General features: G+C 39.8%; 1 protein-coding gene and 2 long non-coding RNA genes across 4 annotated transcripts in view; 1 reads left to right on the top strand and 2 right to left on the bottom strand.

The window, feature by feature from the left end:
* LOC135085706 (uncharacterized) overlaps positions 1-21,520 on the bottom strand; it is a 463,562-nt gene that overhangs the window by 193,696 nt on the left and 248,346 nt on the right. The window lies entirely within an intron of this gene.
* The window catches only part of LOC135085712 (uncharacterized), a 106,089-nt gene that overhangs the window by 9,433 nt on the left and 75,136 nt on the right, over positions 1-21,520 (bottom strand). The window contains exon 3 of the long non-coding RNA XR_010260195.1: positions 17,504-17,558. This is a non-coding gene — a long non-coding RNA (uncharacterized LOC135085712). The remainder of the gene's footprint in view (positions 1-17,503; positions 17,559-21,520) is intronic.
* On the top strand, positions 1,360-9,649 carry LOC135085663 (uncharacterized). Its single transcript, XM_063980449.1, has 2 exons — positions 1,360-3,721; positions 8,565-9,649. Exons 1-2 carry the CDS (start codon positions 2,308-2,310, stop codon positions 9,647-9,649), a joined length of 2,499 nt encoding a protein of 832 aa, XP_063836519.1. The 5' UTR covers positions 1,360-2,307.

Raw genomic sequence — 21,520 nt, 5'->3', positions numbered from 1 at the left:
TATTTTATTGACTGGTCTACGGTGGTCCAGGCAGCAAAAATAGGTCAATCCTTTGGATCACCATCATGCATTATTTTATGCATCACTTATTATTTATATGCATCAATAATTGCATCGACTAACATACTTCTAAGAACATTGTTACTAACCCTACTAACATAGTCTCTAAGATCAAATTGTTACTAACCAAACTATGGACTGCTTTTGTCTGATATAGTTCCAAAATACTGAACTGTCCTATGCATGACATTGACAGTGGGGCGCCACCGTCAATACCGGATCGCTGGTTCCGATTTTTGCCATGTTGGAAACCATATAGTTGAACGATGGTAGCGCCCCCCTGTCATTGAGTTTGGTGGGACAGTTCAGCGTGGGTCATCTATAGTAGATAAATGATTTTTTTTTAAAATTTATTTATTGTCATCAGGTTTATACATGAGCCATAGATAAATTATTTATCTAGGACATGAGTACTAGTAAATTTCAGCCAATTCAAGCTACGAGAACTGGGAAAAAATTAAGTTGCAAGATTTGACCTACACAGCAAGTTAAACAAAAGCTTCAAAAAATATAGTTTCGTAGAGTTATATTTTTTGCAACGTAATAATAATTGTTAATCGATACTGCGTGCGATTTTACCCCATTTTTATGGCAAATAGGGGTAATCAAAGCTGGGGTTACAAAAAAGGATATTTTTTTCCAATATTCGCCATGGTTACTGATTTCGTTTCATTATTTAAACGCGAAATGTTCTAAAGGACTGTGAGGGGTTGTATTTCACCCTATCAGGGCTGTACTTTAAAATTGTTAGTTTTATCCCGGTATAAAATGTATCCTTGTAATTTTTCGTCAGTTTTCATGCGCAATGGACATGGCGCACAATTTTTGTTGAAGATGCCAAAAAAAACTACAAAAAATTAGAATGAATACTGTATTTTTACTTTTTTGATATCTTTAAAAATGACTGAAATATTCAAGCTCAAAGTGCGCTCTTCCGCTAGGAGCGATTTTCCGCGCGGATTTTGAAAATGTGACGTAGTAACATGAAAAGCTGCATGTAAGATATTATCTGTGTACAATGGTTAGAATGGTTAGTAGGGAAGCCGAAGCGGGGATTTCGGGACTTACTAAAGAGTGGCAGACTAACATACAAGGAAATACTTTGTACCTGGTTGATTACCTTTAAGTATGAATTTTTGATATAAAACGGCATTAGTTCTTATGCCTCTCACCCAAAAAATACCTCAATTAAGCCCAAATTTGAGACCGCAGCCGAACTTTGAGTGACGATGGAAACTAGCCTAGATGGAAGACACATGCAATTGAACTTCTGCTTCTTCATTGATTGTATAAACCTTCCATGAAACTTGTTTATGTTTGTTGCCAATAGATGTCACTGTATTTTGAGGGACGAAAAGCTGTACCGCGGTGTCCAGATTTTTTTCCCTGGCTTTATATACTTGGAGTATTTTGACATCTGTGAACCTTTGACAACTAGTGTGAACCATTGACAACCTGTGTCAAGCAATAAATTGTCACCTAAATATTGACGTCTTATTTAAACCTAGATAAGAGTCCCTTAAGTGCGCCGAGAGTATCCGTGGTTTATTCATGGTCCTGTCGAGTCGGATATCATCAGGAAGCTGATGTCCATTGGGCACTGGTAACGGTGCAGGTGCCGGGATCACACTTTGTGCATTTTTGGAGGGGGGTGACGTCCTGGACAGTGGATCGCTGTCGCAAACAGGACAGGTGAAGAAGCTGGGTCAGCTAGGAGCTGCTGACACCAGTTTGACAGTACCAGCTGTGGTGCTGTCAGGGCAACCAACTGGTTGAGGAAGATCAGGAGATGATGATGGTGGTGCTGCGCTGAGGTGGTGCCATCTGGTGGAGACACGATCGGAGCCCTAAGGAGTTCGTCTTGGAGCCCTAAGCAGTTCATGTCGGAGCCCGAAAGGAGTTCGGGTTCGGAGCCCGAAGGAGTTCGTGTTTGATGAAGAGTTCGCCGTCTATTGTGATAGTGTGTGAGTGAAACGGATACAACTGTGAGTACTCTTTTGGCATTTTATTATTGAGAAGAAGATTGAAGGATTTTGGACTTTATTTACACTGGTAGTTTAACTTAGAAAATTTTAATTGTTTACATTGACTTAGAAAAATTTTAGATTAATATTTTAGGACTTAGAATAGTTTTGAAAAAGCGGTTGCTACGGGGAACCTATGCCCGATTTCTGTCAGAGTTGTCAAACACTTAGAATTTTTTACTATTTTTGGAGTTTTGTTTACATTTCAATTTAACTGTCATTTATGATGGAACGTTTAGAGAACTGTCAGTTTGACCTTGCGTCAAGAATAGAAAAATCAAAAGTCAATTTCATAAAAAGTTCTAAAGATCGTTTGACAAAGGAGTATTTAGAGGGAAAGTTGGAACTTCTTGAAGGTTTGTGGAATGAATTTCTGTTAGGTCATAGGGAATTGTTGCGCACTACGGAACCTAAAGTGTTATCTGAGTCTAGGTATATGCAAAGCGATACTTATGACAAAGCAGAAGATTGTTACATCGATTATAAATGTAGATTGAAAGGAGCTTTAGCTAAATTCTTTATAATCCCAAGTTCGTCCAACAATGATTCCAACCAGCCCACGATACAGGCGCCTAATGTCAAACTACCAAAAGTAAATATTCCGATCTTCTCAGGAAAGTACTCGGAATGGAACACCTTCCGAGACTTATTCCAGTCTTTGATACATACGAACAAGACACTAGGAAATGCTCAAAAATTATTGTATTTAAAGGGGTACTTACAGGGTGAAGCCGAGCAACTTTTATGTAACATTCCGATTACCGATAGTAATTACGAGCATTGTTGGGGCTTATTAGACGAGAGGTACAACAACAAACGGTACATCTGTCATCACATTTTGAAGAGACTACTAAGCCAGAAAAATGTAACTTGTGAGTCGGCTAGTGGTTTGAAAGGTTTGATGGACACCACAAACGATTGTTTGTCAGCTCTGTCTAATATTGGCATTGATACTAGTACCTGGGACGTGCTGGTAATCCACATATTAACGCTGAAGTTGGACCCTGAATCAAAAAGGCAATGGGAGTTTAGCATCGCGGATAATAACTCTACCGAGCTACCAACTTACGACCAGTTCGAGCAGTTTCTTAAAAACCGTTACCGCGCCCTTGAATTTTTGAGTTCAGGATCCAAACCGATTCCTAATAAAACCTTACCTGTTTTCAAAATGAAAACCATGCACGTTGCCACGTTAGTCTGTCCCTTTTGTAAGAAGGAGCACAAATTGAGCACGTGTAAAGCGTTTAGGGATACGTCAGTGGAATTACGTCGCGAATTTATTGCAACTCATAATGTTTGCTTTTGTTGTCTCGGAAACAATCACTCTGCCAAATTCTGCCACAGCAAATACAAGTGTCGCATATGCAAGAGGAAGCACCACGCTCTGCTGCATCCTACGAACAAGATTGCTGCTCAGGAACCCCAAAACGGGGAGGTTACTACGGCTGATACCAAGAAAGTTGGTGCTGTTATTTCCTGCACGTCTACAAGAAGCACTGTGGATTGTAGCCAGGTATTGCTAGCGACGGCACTTGTAGATACGGTTTCTAAATACGGCCAAACTTATACTATTCGTTCTCTGCTGGATCAAGGGTCCCAATCTTCTTTTATTACCGAGGCAATGGTACGGTTATTGGGTTTTGTAATGTATGTGGGTATCTCAGTATATTTTATTATTGTAAGATACTGAGGGTAATCTGTGGCAAGACGATATCGGTCTGTCAGAAATATACGTTGTCATTTACTGGACGTTCTCGGTGTTTGATTGCTCCCGAATATTACATTGGCGTACGAGGCTGTGGATTTTATTTTGTGCGTGTGAAACGTAAAATAACTATTTTTGTGGTAACACAAATAAATAGACATAAATAAAGTGACAATGTCGGTGGGAAAAGTGAACGAGTTTGATGTCGTAAACGGCGTGTGGTCGTCTTACGTGGACCGACTAGAAATGTATTTTTTAGTCAATAAAATTGCGGATGGACTGAAATTACCAACATTAATATCGGTAATGGGCAGTGAAGCATATGAATTATTGGTAAACCTCGCTAGTCCAAAGAAGCCGTCGGAGTTAACATATGCTACGGCGGTCGAAATGATGAAAAGTCATTTGGAAACTACACCGTCTGCCCTCGCCGAACGATATCGATTCCGACAACGCAGGCAAGTCAGCGGAGAAAGCCTAGCCAATTACGTCGCGGAACTGAAGAAGTTGGCTCGAAACTGTAAGTTCGAATCCAACCTCAACGAAAACCTTCGCGACCAATTCGTATGCGGGATAAGAAGTGACGTCATCCGACAGAGGCTATTCGCCGAGGACGATTCCCTAACCTACGCGGAGGCGGTCAAGCTGGCGTCATCACTGGAGGCGGCGGAGCGCGATGCGGCCGCGGTGGAGGGACGCGGGAGCGCCACGACGGCGGGCGCGGAGGAGGCGTCAGTGCACGCGGTGCAAGCACGGGGCTACGGCGGCGGAGGCGGCGGAGGCGCTGGGAGGCGCGGGCCGCGGGCCGCACGTGGCGGCGCATGGCGAGGAGCGAGCAGCAGGGCGCGGCCGGGCAGCGCGGGCGCGGGTGCCGCCGGGGCGCGCGGCCCGGACCAGGGCGAGCCGCATTGCAAAGCTTGCGGTGCCACCAACCATGCATCCAAGGAGTGTCGGTTCCGGGACTATGAATGTAGTCGGTGTGGACGTATCGGGCACCTTCGTCGTGTGTGCTCGAGCTATGCGGACAGCGACTATAGGAAGAGCGGATTCAACAAACAAGCGAGCTCAGGCCGGAACCTCCACTACGGCGAAGTTGTAGAGGAGAATGACTACGGTGAAGAAACACAACAAGAAGATCTCCATCATTTGTGCCTGAACGACTACAGGGCGGTGAGTTTACCGATTCAAATAGAGGACCGCATTGTCTCAATGGAAGTAGATACAGGCACAGCCGTATCGTGTATTAGCAAACAAACTTACGATAATTACTTTAAACATTTGAAAATTGAGAAAAGTAATATTATATTAAATTTTTATGATGGATCTAAAATTAAACCTTTAGGTACTATAAGCCCTGATGTATCTTATGGTGGCCGTACCAAAAAGTTGGAATTATTTATAATAAAGGGAGGCACGACCGCCTTATTAGGTAGGCAGTGGCTAGCGGAGCTAAATATTAAAATTCCATTGTTTACTAGTTGTCATAAAGTAGGCATTGAATGTGTTCAAATGTCAAATGAAGTTAATGTGTTGGTTAACAGATATAAAGAACTATTCAGCGGAGGTTTGGGTCGTTACACGGGCGGCAAGGCGACGCTGCGCCTGCGCGAGGGCGCGGCGCCGGTGTTCCACCGCGCGCGGCCGGTGCCGTTCGCGCTGCGCGAGCGCCTCGACGCCGAGCTGGACGCCATGCTGCGCGACGGCGTCATCGAGCCCGTCGACTGCTCCGACTGGGCCTCTCCGCTCGTACCGGTAAACAAAGCTGACGGTTCTTTGAGAGTTTGTGCTGACTATAAAGCCACGGTCAACCCCGCCTTATTAATAGATCGCTATCCGTTACCTAGGATAGAGGACCTTATGGTTAGCCTTGGAGGAGCGCGTTATTTCTCTAAAATAGACCTATCTCAAGCCTACAATCAAATTGAGCTGGATGAGTCCAAGGAAATTACAGTAATCAATACACACAGGGGTCTGTTTAGGTACAATAGGCTAGTATATGGGCTATCGTCAAGTCCGGGAATATTCCAAAGAATAATGTGTAATTTACTAAAAGGTATACCAAATGTAGAAATTTTCCTTGATGACGTAATAATAGGGGGGCGCAATAAAATTGATCACATTGTAGCCTTGGAAGCTGTTTTCAAACGTTTACATACACATGGTCTAAAATTAAAAAGTAGTAAATGCGTATTTTTTGTAAACGAAGTACGCTATTTAGGCTACATCATAAGTAAAGAAGGTATAAGAACAGATCCCTCTAAAATCGAAGCTATTAGGAAAATAAAAAGTCCTACCAACGTTACTGAACTAAGATCTTTTTTAGGTATTATAAATTTCTATGGTAAATTTGTTAAAAATATGAGCTGTAAATTAGTGCCACTATATCAGTTATTAAAAAAGGGGCAACAATGGTATTGGTCAACGGAATGTGAAAAAGTGTTTATAGAAATAAAGAACATATTATCGGGCGCAGAGGTTTTAGCTCACTATGATCCAAAAAAACCGTTAATCGTAACTTGCGACGCGAGCTCGCATGGCGTGGGCGCCGTGCTCAGCCAGTCGGGCAGCGGAGGGCGCGGCGAGCGGCCGGTGGCGTATGCGTCGCGCGCGCTCACGGATGCCGAGAAAAACTATTCACAAATACATAAGGAAGCACTCGCTATTATATTTAGTGTCAATAAGTTTCATCAATACTTATATGGGCGTCGGTTTACCCTTAGAACAGATCATAAACCTTTAGTTTCTATTTTTGGTCCGAATACAGGCATACCAACTATGATAGCTAGTCGCATGCAAAGGTGGGCAATTATTTTATCTGCATATACATTCGACATAGAATACGTACGCACAGATAATAATGGTGCGGACGGGTTCTCTCGCCTGCCTATACATGAGAAGGGGCTAAATAAACAATGCACACCAGAACAAACTTACTTACACTTTGCACAAGAAGCTTTGATGTTAGACTATCACAAAATAAAACGAGAAACTATACGTGACCCATTCCTATCAAAGATATTGAGTTTTATTAGAGACGGCTGGCCACCTCAGTGCGACATTACTAATTTACAGCCGTTCTTTAATAGAAGGAGTGAACTATATGAGGAACTAGGGTGTGTTATGTGGGGACATAGGCTAGTGGTTCCCGAGAAATGTAGGGAAAAAGTATTAACTATGATTCATGAACCCCATATGGGAATTGTAAAATCCAAAGCGTTGACTCGTAGTTATGTTTGGTGGCCCGGGGTGGACGAGGCGGTGGAGCGGCTGTGCCGGGCGTGCGCGGTGTGCGCGGCGCAGGCGGACGCGCCGCCGCGCCAGGCGCCGCGCCTGTGGCGCTGGCCACACAGGCCTTGGACCAGACTACATCTGGATTTTTTGGGTCCGATCGCGGGCATTACATACTTGGTTGTTGTGGACGCCATGTCTAAATGGATTGAGATTTTTAAGGCTAACAGTACTAACGCGACATCACTAATACACAAACTAAGCGAGCTTTTTAGTAGGTGGGGACTTCCAAAACAAATCGTTAGTGACAATGGCCCACAGTTCACAAGTAAGCAATTTGAGGAATTTACAAAATTTTACGGCATAGAACACATTTTTACCGCTCCCTATCATCCAGCATCGAACGGATTAGCTGAAAATGCAGTGCGAACACTTAAGCGTGTTATTAAGAAAGCTATAACAGAAAAAAACAATGTTGACAGAGCTTTATGGTCATTTTTAGCCTATTATAGAAATGTAGAACATTCCACTACAGGTGAAAGCCCCGCCATGCTCTTGCTAGGACGTCGTATTCGAACACGATTAGATATGATTAAACCGGATAGGGAAGAGCAGGTGCGTCGTTCCCAGCAGCGACAGCAGGCTGCCTCGACTGGGGCGAACAGGTCTGTCGAGCAAGGGGAGGATGTATGGTACCGGCAATATTTGAAAGGGGAGAAATGGGTCCCAGGGCGTATTGTTGATGCTATAGGAGCGAGTGACTATAAAGTATTAGGCAAAGATGGTGAAACAGTTCACCGACATATAGATCAATTACAGAAGCGCCCCAGCGGGAGTCGTGCATCACTTATTTCTATACCTATAAATAGTGGCAATAGGTCAAGCATAAACTCTCAAATATCTGACGGCCACGGTAGGGAAGCCACCATTTCGAGAGGACAGTCGGGAGAGTCGGCGGAGCCGATGCCGCCGGACGATGCAGTCGAGCCGATGGGTCAACCCACTACGGAGGAGACCACAACGTCAGCTTCGCCCGCGAAGCAATCGACCTCGCCGCCCGTGTCACCGCCCAAGGCTCGGCCCGTTAGGAAATGTAGATTGAAGCCTCCTATCTATAAATTTTAGTTTTAATGATTTATGTAAAAACTGGCTTTGGCCCGCGACTTCATTCGCGTGAATTTTGGTTTGTCACAGATCGTCATAAACTGTAACCTAAGTAATGTTATTCTGGGTTGTAAACAATAGTGCTGTGGGGTTTCATCAGAATCAGTTCAGTGGTTTTTGCGTGAACATCCCAGCAGGCTTTTCGCATTTATAATACTAGTAGGATAAATTGGTAATGATTGTAATTAGGCTAAGTAAAATAGTCTTTTAGAATTTAAGCATTAATTAAGCGTGGAGGGATGTAATGTATGTGGGTATCTCAGTATATTTTATTATTGTAAGATACTGAGGGTAATCTGTGGCAAGACGATATCGGTCTGTCAGAAATATACGTTGTCATTTACTGGACGTTCTCGGTGTTTGATTGCTCCCGAATATTACAGGTTTGAAGAAGATACCAGCTAGAGGGCAGATAGTAGGAGTAGGTGGCACGAACGGGCTCACGACAAAGTCGATGGTAGAAATAAAAATAGCATCACGGGTCGATCCGAACTTTATTGTAACAGTAAAAGCTTACGTACTAAGATCCATCACTTCGCTTTTGTCTAAGCAAAAGATAATAAGAGCGGAGGAATGGAAGGAGCTTGAGGACGTTGTCCTCGCGGATCCGAGCTACTATACTTCTAACAGTGTGGATTTGTTATTAGGGTCAGAAGTATATAGCCGGGTACTTCAAAACGGAGTCATCAAGGGACCGCTTGGTTCACCACTTGCTCAGTGTTCGTCACTGGGGTGGATTCTGTCTGGTGTCGTTAACACGCCGACGAAGCCCTCTGAAACAATAAAAGTGATGCACTGTAGTGTGAAGAATAATCAGCTTCAAAGAAAATGTCGTAAGCTAGAAGATGACATTCCGTTGCCAAAGGAACGAACATGTACAGAAGATCAAAAGACAGGTGAAGGATACTTTACCAAAACTACTCGTAGAGATGACACTGGTCGATACATTGTGCGTCGTCTTCCGGTGAAGAATGAAGATCCCGATGAGAAGAATTCCCGGCAAACACCTGAAAAAAGAATGTATTCATTAGAACGAAGACTGAAGAACGGCGATCTGAAACAGAAATACATAGAGGTTTCTAATGAATATGTTAGCAGTAATTTGGAACATGGTGAAGTTTCTCCAACGGCGGCTGAAAAGATATTGTCAGATTTTAATGTGGACGATCTCATGATGGGTTGCGGAACTATCGATCAGAGGATTCAACTTTACAGAGGGGTGAACATAACGTTAGGTAAAGAAGGGTTTGAATTGCAAAAGTTGACTACTAATAATGAAGATTTGGTCAAGGCAATGAAAGATGGTAAAGTAAGTCAACGGAAAGGAAACGAAGAAAGGCTGAAAAGGAAAAATGATGAAATAATAAAAAGTGACGGCATCACCTGGAATTGCAGTGAAGATATTGTGATCCGTTACAAGGTCGACGTGCAGACCTACGAAGAACCTGTAACAAAAAAAAAAAGTTAAAATAAAAAAAGGATACGCTTGAGAAATGCGATGGGTATTCAGCAACAGTAGAGATACAGAAGGCTATGGGTTGTATAGTATAGTTGCATGCCAATCTGAGAACGATAGCGCTGATGTTGAAAGGATAAAATAAAACGTATACTTACCCAAACGTATTGAGCTCCGGTTCTTGAGTCCTTTTCTTGATGTGAACAACATGTTGGAATTTGGTTGGAGATTTGAAAACTCATAGCTTCATGAACGTCGTGTCGTAAGGTAAAACATAAAGATGGACTATACAAATTCGTCAACCTAAAAGTTGGTGATTTAGTTGTCATAACGGTGGGCAACTAGCTACGGGTTTGGCTCAGTGGCAGGGTGATTGTGGTCCATCCCGGTAACGATGATGTTCTAGTTGTTAGTTTCAAGGGTAACAGAATGATTTGTCTCCTTCCTAAAGCTGAATAATTTTAGCTTATTTAGTTTTAAGGTTTTGAGTATATTGAATATTATGTTTTTTTATTTTACGGTACAACGGTTTTTTACATGGTTTATTTTTATTTTATTGTTGATGTGTACCGTAACTTGTTTCATGGTGGGCGATATATTCGCAATTTAAATTTCATTTGGTTGTTTTTCCTGTTGTTAAGGACCTAGGACGGTCCTTGGTGGGCGATATGTATAAACCTTCCATGAAACTTGTTTATGTTTGTTGCCAATAGATGTCACTGTATTTTGAGGGACGAAAAGCTGTACCGCGGTGTCCAGATTTTTTTCCCTGGCTTTATATACTTGGAGTATTTTGACATCTGTGAACCTTTGACAACTAGTGTGAACCATTGACAACCTGTGTCAAGCAATAAATTGTCACCTAAATATTGACGTCTTATTTAAACCTAGATAAGAGTCCCTTAAGTGCGCCGAGAGTATCCGTGGTTTATTCATTGATAAAGACTTTTCATTTACCATACCTTATCATTTTGTATTCCATTTTCAAGTCACTTTTTTTTTTCGCTTACTGTTTAAACAAAACGTGGGATTTTTTTAAATCTCAAGTCTTTTGAACGCACATCTGAACGATGTCTGGTTTTAATTTCTTCAGTTACTCCGTGACCATGGCGCTTGCAACAAATATTGGAAACTCAAAACTAAGGTACATGGTAGCAATCCCGTCAGTAATAATAATAGGAAAATGTCTTGAAAAATAAGTAAATCGTATATTACTCTATGTAACTAATTTTATTATGTATCATACTTATAACTAATCACTTCATTCAGAACAAGAAAACGATTCCAAGGATTCCACTTTTCTTCAATAGATGATTAAGATAAAGAGGTATTTATTATAAATTGCTCTTCCACCATTTCAATTATTCTATCTTACATCTTACTTGATGAAATCTTTTTCAATTTTATTTACATGGTCATAACATTTTCACCATTCCTCTGCACCAATTTGTGAGGTACACCTGAAACCCCCGATAAAGCAGCTATTATAAGAATATTATTAAAAAAGACCCTCCTTCTGACGCAGTTAGGTAATAAACTAAATGTATCATATTTCACTCCAACTTACTGTCAACTCAATGACGCGCTTTAAAATCAAAGATTGACTTTGAATTATGCATTATTTTACAATACACATTGAAAACAATATGACTTGCTTGAGCTTTTTTGACTTTTTCACAAAAATAACAAATAGGCATGAAGAGATTACAAAATTTCTGCAGCGACTGACAGTTCACTTGATTTACTTTGACAGGTGACAATAAAGCCATAGACATTTGCCATATGAAAGACACACTTTTCCAATATTTTTGTTTGCCATGAGATTCTGGTACACCTATACCTTTCATTTAATGAAAAGATAAACTAAACTTTTTCAGCACAACGAAAATCTGCTTTGGCGCGTAGCAATGCAACGTGACAACTGCAGTTCGGACTTCTTTATGCGTCTACTACACATACAATAAAATTCGAACTATCGCACATTTTTTCTTTTTAATTCTAATTCAGTAAAAAATGTTTTTGAAACCTTCATTCAAAATTCAAAAGTTATTATATGACAGAACTTATGACCAGACTATGTACATTGAATAAAATATTTTTCTTTTTATCATCAAGCTTAGCAGTCTAATAAGTTACTATGACACTCGAGTTAATCCACATTTAGCACCATAGCCTCCCCTTCTACAAGGCCCTCTACAAATGTCAAAACGTCACTTAACCCTTTTAGCACCAGTTCTTTTGTTTTTGAGAAGATGGTCCCAAATTTTTATATCAATTTAATTATAGTCCAGTCGTTTGGTACAAATTAACGTGTTAAGTGTTCCGGGAGTTTTGAAAATTGGTGATTAAAATAGATTTCGCTATGCTCTCTGTTAGTCTGTTAGTTAAGTGTGATTGCCGCGCTTGTTGCGAAATTGGAAAAATGCTGCCTTAGAGAAGATTTTTGAAAGTTACATTCTTTCCTATTTCGTCGTAACAGCCAAATGACGTTCACTGCTGGACAAAGGCGAGAGGCCTTTGGGTTTTCCATAGGTTTTTCATAATGAACAGTCCTGCGCTGCCCGCATTCAGGTTCTTCCCGCGACCTTTACCAGATCGTCGGTCCACCTAGTAGGAGGCCTGCCCACGCTACGTCTTCCAGCCCGTGGTCGCCACTCAAGAAATTTTCTGCCCCAACACGAGCTATGTGTCCCGCCCACTGCCACTTGATTTTAGCAATTCTGCGTGCTATGTCGGTCACTTTGGTTCTCCTGCGGATCTCCTCATTTCTGATTCGATCAAGCAGGGAAACCCCGAGCATAGCCCGCTCCATCACCCTTTGGGTGACCTTGAGCCTTCTTATGAGGCCCATAGTAAGCGACCACGTTTCAGAACCTTAAACTTTCCTATTTATTTCACGACTAGCTTTTGCCTGCGGCTTCACCCGCGTGAAATTTAGTGTCACAGATCGGCATAAATTATAGCCTATATGTTAATCTGGGTTACAAACAAAACAATAATATTGTACAGTTTCAACAAAATCCGTTGAGTACTTTTTGCGTGAAAGAGTAACAAACCTGAGACACAGGAATCTTCCTAGTTCAAGTATCAACCCACCAACATTCTTACTTTTTGTTTTTCCTGATTGTTTGTTATCATAATATTATCTGTTATGTTGGTGAGAAATAAACATTACTTTACTTTATTTTAAACTTCCAGACATCCAAACTTTCGCATTTATAATATTAGTAGGATACAATTATGTAATGTAGAAACAAACAAGACAAAAAAAAATGTATACTTCAGCAACGCGAATTTTTTTATACTTCAGCATATTTAGGACACCCGGCAGCGTGTCCTGCCATGATCAAAGAAAAAAGAACTCGCAATTTAGCAGGTACATTAATTTGACTGTTTCACAACTCTAAATCTATTTAACTTACATTACATGAAATTTATCACATTTATCAAAGCTTCTTAGCTTGTCTATGTCCCAAAAATTATAAAATGAAAAAAGTAGTTGTCAAAAACCTTTTTAAGGCGGATTTTTTTCAATAAGGCGGGCGCGCGCGCTGCTATAAACGAGGTCACAAAATTCGGAAAGAACATAGCGAAATCTATTTATTCACCAATTTTCAAAAATTCCGGAAAACTTTCCAAGTAAAATTAACAAATAACTGGACTATTCACTCGTTATTGAGCACAGAGACACAAACTTGGTTATTTTTCCAGAAAATTTATATTTAAGTGCATAAATGTAAAAATGGCTTCATAGTGCACAAAATTGGCAAAAGGTGGCATAATAACTTTTTTAGCGCCTAGTTTGAAATGTGATTGAACGATGACAACTAACAACAGTTGTCAGTTTAGGTAAAATTTTATTTTAGTTGGAAAAAGACAAAAAGTGGTAAATGGGTTAACGTGCGGGGGCTGCAAAATCATGTTGTGACGTCACGCGCGAATATTGGAAATTTTTGAAAATTTTAAAAAGTCCGTAAACTTCTCGAGGCTCTATCTTCGGTAATACTGGATGGATTGAGGTGAAATAAAAACTAGTGTAATGTGTGTGATATAAACTTTAAATTAAGTCATAATTTAACTTAATATTACAACTTATGCGTGTTGTCCATTGGTCAGTTTCTTTATATTAAAACCACATTTGCTAGCTTTCCTATAATTTTCTTATAATCGTTATGGTAGCAATAGAAATAGCTGAAGTTTGAGTGATTAATGGATTATTGTAAGGAACCCTGAAAAGACAAGTCGTATAGGAATAAAAACATCAAAATAAAAATAGAGTTAAAAAAGTTAACCACTACAATTAACTGTAACTCAATTATAATCACAAACACACAATATGTAGGCCTGTAGTGAAGTTGAGTCACCTTGGGTAACTTTGAATTTCAGAGTAACTATGAACTATGCATAAAGAATTAATGGACAAATGTGCAATATTTTTCAAAAATAATTGAATTTATAGACAATTTTATTGTTCGAACTTACCCTGAAATTAAAAGTTACCCATGTTGACTGTATCTTCTATTAAACGAAAGGTCACTGGCTCACTCACTCATCATGATATCTCAAAAACTAACTAGTGCTAGAAGTCTCAAATTTTGCATGGTTCCCCCATGCAAAATTTGAGACTTCTAGCACTTTACTTTTAGCCCCCAGAACTTTTAGAACGTAAGTGCTCACTAAGACGGGATTTTGCAAAATTCAACCCCTACGAGGGTAAAACGGGTACCACACGTATGAAGTCGCGGGCGACTAGTAGTCCAAATAAATATTTGATTTGATTAAAAACAATGCTATAACCATTATAGTGCGTCGTGACCAAAATATCATTATAGTTACGCAAGTAATTATTATAGACAAGCATGGCATATGGCGTTGTCACACCATTGTGTAGAGGTCTATGACTTTAGGCATAGTAATGACCTGCCGGGCTGGGATGCGCTGCGATAAAATTTTATCAATTGACGACAAATGTATGGGTTTATCGCGTAAACTCGACAAAATGCCTAGAAAAATGACGCACTTCTTAGCCTACTGAACGCTGCTGTGGGTTAGTAGTCGAACGGTTCTGAAATCCGAGGTTTGATTCCGGAGTTGAAATAAATCCTTCCTCATATTTATCGCTTAGTTAGAGATATTGAGGAAGTAGATGAGATATTTTATGACCATTTATTTGTTTTTTTTTTAAATTTTATTGTACATCGTTCGTTCGTTTCAGCCAAATGACGTCCACTGCTGGACAAAGGCCTCCCCCAAGGTTTTCCATAATGTACGGTCCTGCGCTGCCCGCATCCAGGCTCTTCACGCGACCTTTACCAGATCGTCGGTCCACCTAGTAGGAGGCCTGCCCTTATTGTACATAGTTTTAAATAAATCTTTTCACGTTCGTAAGTGCGGAATATTGTTTATTTTATTTTTCACTAGCTTTCCGCCCGCGGCTTCGCCCGCGTGGAATTTTGTCTGTCACAGAAAAACTTTATCGCGCGCGTCCCTGTTTCAAAAACCGGGATAAAAACTATCCTATGTTCTTTCCCGGGACTCAAACTATCTCTATGCCAAATTTCATCAAAATCGGTTGCGAGGTTTAAGCGGGAAAGCGTAACAGACAGACAGACAGACATACAGACAGAGTTACTTTCGCATTTATAATATTAGTTGGGATTGGGATTAAAATCTACCAGTAAAATGTTGATAATTATCATTCAATACAAAATGGAACTGCTCAACTAAACTACAGTTTTAAACCCATAACAAAGCTTAATCAATAAAGAGCGAAACTTAAACCTTGTGAAGACAATTGAAGTGTATATAAAATCAACAATCAATCTACCACTGGCTAACTATGAGTGTACAAAGAAAAGGGTATTTATGACATTTCGGTTTTGTACGTTTTTGGGGTATAGCAGCTTTTTACGAATTGATTATAAGGCAAGTTGACATTTTTCATATTTGTTTCAGCGAATTTTCAATTCTAAAATTGAACCACTTTTCAACCGACTTCAAAAAAGGAGGAGGTTCTCAATTCGACCCGTATGTTTTTTTTTTTTCTATGTTTGTTACGCGCTAACTCCGCCAATTATGAACCGATTTGAACAAATCTTTTTTCGGCGTATAGGTAATACCTCAAGGGTGGTCCCATTCAAATTTAATAATAGAAAAAACAACCCCCAAGGGTGGAAAATTGGGGATGAACTTTTTTATACGCAATATCTCCGCCGATTATAAACCGATTTGAACGATTATTTTTTTGTTGAATAGGTATTATCAAAAGGGTGGTTTCATGCGAATTTGAAGAAAATATTTCACCCCCAAGGGTGGAAAATTGGGGATGAACTTTTTTATACGCAATATTTTTAATTTTTAGTTTTTTTTGTGTTCACGCATTTGAAGTCGGTTTTATTTTTTTAAAAAGTCATTAACTGTATTTTTCATTGGCAGATTCACTGTAATTTCCTAAATTAAGGATCAGACATCATGAATACAAGTAAGTAATATAAATAGAATTCGCAAAGCTTTTTTATACCTTTCAACTTCACACTTCATTCAATGAAACGCTACAGTTACAAATTCTGAAAATTTTCCCCGATTCTTCTTACTTTCTACATTCACATTGAAATTATTTTGTTTTGAGAGATTTTTGCTAAAAATGATTAGTCAAAGCTTCTGAACTATAAGCTTTTTACAACCTTAACATAATATCAAGAAAATTGTGTCATAAATATTGTCCCAAATGACTGTAAGCATCAGATTTTATATACCGACCCAAAAAAAGGCTTCCTAATCCAAAAGCTATGCACTTCTGCACACAAAAAATTCACTTTTTTCAAAACCCTACATTTTCAAAAACCAACCTGTACTTCCTCCCAAAAACACAAAAAAATTCACAAGAACACACAATTTCACAGTATTAATCCAAATATTCAGTATTCCACGAAAACTTTCAAAGATATCACGACGTATTTCACTTCGCGATTTTTTCTGGAGCGAGCGCAATATCCCCACGTCGACGTCCCTCGACGGACCGAGGTGTACTGATTGAATTGAACGACCCGTCTAGGGTCTAGGTGTGTGTCTACTATTGTCATTTGATAGTTAAATTGTGATCTTAACTATAAGTATCGAAGGTACATTTTTGATAAGTTATGGATGTATGAATCAGATGCAAGGGAGTGGTTTGATTCCAATTGCATCTAGGGGTAGTTGAACTAGGATTTTTTTCATAACATGGCTAGTATTTGACCGCAATCGCACCTGGTGTTAAGTGAGATGCGGTCTAGGATGGTACATACCTGCCCTGTAAGTGCCTATTCACTCTTGCCTTGAAAAGGCCCGGATTATAGTCTTCGGGAAAGACAGCAGCAGGCAGCGAATTCCAATCCCTTTAGGATAACTGGCAGTAATGAATATTTACCTAAATATTACTCTGTTTCCTGTTACGCTTATTAACCGATATAATTTTAAATATGGAGATGGTATAAGACCCAGGGAAACTAGGGATAATTTTTATCCCGGTTTTGATAGAGAAAAACGCCAGTGAATGCCTGAGATATTGTTAGTCTTTTAGTACACACAGTACACACAATGAGGGCTATCGTTTTTTTACCTAACAGTTGGTACCCCTGGCGATTGACAGGGCCTTACTCTACAGTGGCGCCATCTTGATGAGTGCAAATGCGATAGTCCTCCTACCACTTTCGCGCTCACCAGCTGGCGCCACTGTCTTCGCTACTAGCAAGTGACAGGACCTTACTCTACAGTGGCGCCAACTGGTGAGCGCTAAAACGATAGCCCTCATTCAGTATACAACATGCTGAAATTCACGCGAGTTAAACTTCAGGAAAAAGCTAGTAGAATAGGCTTTATACACACCTGTTGATTTTTTCTTGCAGCCAATTTTTCAGCATCAGTAACCGTCAAATATTACCTGAAAACAAATAAAATAAAGTTATTCACCTTTACACAACATAATACATCCTCATCATCATCACCATCATCATCGTCAGGTCATTTAGTCTCCACTGCAGTTTTCAGTCAACCCTCAGTCAATATGGAAGATTAAACATCATGTTTTCGAAAATCTTTAAAGTTAATTTTCCAATTGGAATCTCCTTAGAGGCAGCAATATTTGGAATAGCTGGTTTGAATTCAAACCCAACTAGACAAAGTAATCATCATCATTATCATCATTTCAGCCGAAGGACGTCCACTGCTGAGCATAGGCCTCCCCCAATGATGTCCATATCGCCCGGTTGGCAGCGGCCTGCATCCAGCGCCTTCCTGCGCCTTCCTTATGAGGTCGTCAGTTTTTTACGGGACTGCAAACGGTATGTTCGCGTGAACGTTAATATTAAAACACGTCTAGTAAAAGGCATCCTGCAAAAAGCAGTTCCTGCATAAAACGGGATGTCTCTGTGAAAACAAGACCTAAGACTGTATTTCTTATAAGAGCTCCAAAATTTACCGCCTTTATAAGAAAATCTTATTGGAATTTTTACTCACTGTGGGAAAGCTCTTGGCCTGTATCTCACCTGATGGAAAGTGATGATCAGGCCGAAGGTGGAAGCGAGCTTCACCCGGAATCCTCACGCAGAGTAACTGGCTATACGACCAACTGCCGGAACACAACAATGCTTTTAACAATGTTGTTATGGCGACAGACTTGTAAGTGGGTGGTAACTAGCCAGGCGGACTTAGAACAAGCCCTACCACCAACCAAACCGAACAGAAAAATCTGCCCCACTGGGAATCGAACCCGGGCCTCTGCGTCTGAAGCAGGTGGACTAAACAATAAACCACAGAGGCGATTATTTCTAACTGCTTAAACCTACGTTTTGTCACCTGTCATTTACTTTGCACTGGAGGGAAGTCAAAACTTAACTTCGAACTCCTTCTATGTTCTTCTAATTAATTTCGTAGCGGGTCCAATGACAGAACTTTCCATTGGGACAAACTTGACCTTCACTGGTTGGGTTATTGGCGGTCAAGCTGTAGATCCTGGCTGCACAGGAGTTGCAGCGGTGGGAACGAGAGGTGGGAATAGGCCCGTACGCATGTTTAACTCAACACGATTTAAATTTTAATAACTAACTCGAAAAAATGGAATTCCCTAAGGTGGGAATCGAACCCACGACGAGAGGCGACTCAACGCCAGAAAATTTTAATAAAGTGCTACTTGGGAATCGAACCCAGAACCTCCAATAACTTAAACTTTGTAACCACTAGACCAAAAACTCAAGATCCAAAAATAACTCAAAGCACTAATAAGTTATCACCAACAAAGTATGTCAGGTGAACAGTCCTCCCAATTGATAACAGAGCGGTTTAAATTGGACCTTAATACAACGGCATAGCGGCTCTAGAGTTGGGCACACTGTACAGTCTGACAAGTTTTGAGGCAAACAGTACCGAAACAATTCGGACATTATTGTGGCTACTTTAAGGATGATACAGGGTGTTTCTATTATTCATACCCCCTAGACAAAGTCTACAAAATGTACATTCCTTACTAGTGTGTAGGGATAGGTTTTCAGGGCAGTTATGCCCGTTTTCATCATCTATCCTAAATTTTTAAGTGACCCCAATGACATAATAGGAAAAGTTGTTTTCATAGGGGTCACTTAAAAATTAGATGGTGAAAACGGGCATTAAATTCTTATAAATACACGTCCCAAATATAGCTTGCCCTACCACCACTTCGAGACAACATAAAGTAGATAATATCTTGTATCTATACGATTTCGAAATTAATAATTGAAACTAATTTATAACATTTAAAAAATACTGCTTCAGGTGATAACTATACCCACGATCTTTGCCAGCCCACTGTTCTTGATTTTGCAAAATTAAGGGCTGATTTTTCAATCGTCAGATATCTTTTAACAGAAGCCAAATTTATTCTTAGTAGTTTATGGATAGCGTTTTATTTAAGTGCAAAAATAATATAACATATTAAAACTGTCACGAGTGTCATGTTGTCTAAGGGGGCTGTAGAAAATGAAAGATGCGATTGGTTTCTTGATACATCCTAATTTTAGATCTCGTCATTATACATTTATGCACTTTAATAGAAAACATGTAATAATTATAGTATACAAGAATTATTGTAAAATTTATTTTTCTAACTACAAAACTGAGTTGTTGTTTTTCATACAGCTCAAAACCTAGTTTACCTTATCTTACTAAATTGTGCAATGAAATCAAAAATCTACATCAGGACACCCTGTATACAAGCTTGAAGTCTACAGTCTGGCAAGTCGCACACACGCGCAGAGCAGATGCACACATACAAGGACGTCTGCGAAACTTGTAGTGCAGGGGACAGGAGTCGTCGGGTACACTTTTTGCAGTGGTACAGTTGGAGTAAAATTTCAACCGTTTAGCTGGTATAGAAGAAAATATTTTTCGTTGGTTTTGAACCTGAAGTACAAAATATTTTATGATGGCTAAATTTCTGTCATAGGTAAAGGGTAACATCTAAAATCTAATAACTAGCTTTGAACAATAGCTAATTTTCTTTGCAACGTTTTTTAGCGTGCCACAGTCACCTATACTTATTACTTAAAAAGTATTATAATTATTCTGTGCTTGAAATAATTTATTTTTATTACATCTCCAAAGAATAGAGATACAGTCAAAATGACCAGATAAAATTGATAGTCTTTCAAAATTAATGTCAGGCTGTGGTAGATAGACAAACGAACTTTAATAACTTTTTTGTATGGAGTATGGAGGGCAAGTTCTATTTGTGAAGTTAAAAAACTAAATTAATTTAATTACCATACGAGAGCTTAACAATTATGAAGGGTTATAAATGTGCTTGGCTCATAGCAAGTATTTCTTATAAGCAGAAAAAAAAGGTTGTTATATTGATTTTTTCACTCAAATAATTAAAGAACATAAATAGAGATTAATATTGTTTTATTTACACCGTTGTTACACAGATTTGCTTATTTTTTAAATAATTTCGAGTACAATTTTCAGTGTGTCATGTCGAGACATCCTAAGATTTTCAACGTAAGCACCACGTCCCCAAGCCTAGCCGATGCTGACGCGGCGTCTCGCTCTGCCGCGGCTATCTCGCTCGCACAGTCTGCGGGTCACCGACCGGCCGTCAAGCGTTTTTGCGGACTCTGATTTAGCCGATTCAGGATATCTCGAGAACCTAGATTTAGTACGCAAAATTCGACCTTGTTACTAATGACCTGATGGCTTTGTAGCACGAGCCGGTTGGTTCCGATAAAGAAAGTTAAGCGCCTTTGCTTCTGACCGGTATGGGGATGGGTGGCCGTTTTTGGGAGATTTATTTAATTACATAAATTAAAATTAAAGTGAAATTCTGGACTATCTTGACCCAGTAGCTGTCCTCCGGGACTATTGAACCCTTACTGGCTGATACGCGTATTCACAAACGATGCTTGCTTAAGTGAAGCAGCAAATTGAACGCACAGCGTTGAATAGGACTCTGTGATTGGTTTGTGTATCATCACCCTGTGCGTCCACGCGCACTGTGAGACCTCATAGTAATGTTTGTGAATACGGGCGTGAGTGTTTCATTGAAAGCCAAGCTGTAGATCCTGGCTACACAGGAGTTACAGTGGTGGGATTAGTCCCGTTTGACTGAGAGGTCCCGGATTCGACTCCCATATTAAGCAAAAGTAGGTATATTGCTACTGGTTTAAAATAAATAAATTCAATCAGAAAGTAAAATTAGTCACCAAATAATAATATGCTAACATGATAGAAAATTATTGACCATTGACTCAAATTTGCATTAACTCAAGGTAGAATGGTAGAGAATGCTGTAATGTATTAAGCTCTCCAAATGTACTTCTTTTGTGCAATAATCTAAAGAAATTATCATCTCGAAGATGTATCGTGGTCCTATGA

The sequence above is a fragment of the Ostrinia nubilalis genome, chromosome 29 (genome assembly GCF_963855985.1).
Source record: "Ostrinia nubilalis chromosome 29, ilOstNubi1.1, whole genome shotgun sequence".
Lineage (NCBI taxonomy): Eukaryota > Metazoa > Arthropoda > Insecta > Lepidoptera > Crambidae > Ostrinia > Ostrinia nubilalis.
Note: the sequence above shows the minus strand (reverse complement) of the source record. Positions and strands in the feature narration are given on the sequence as shown.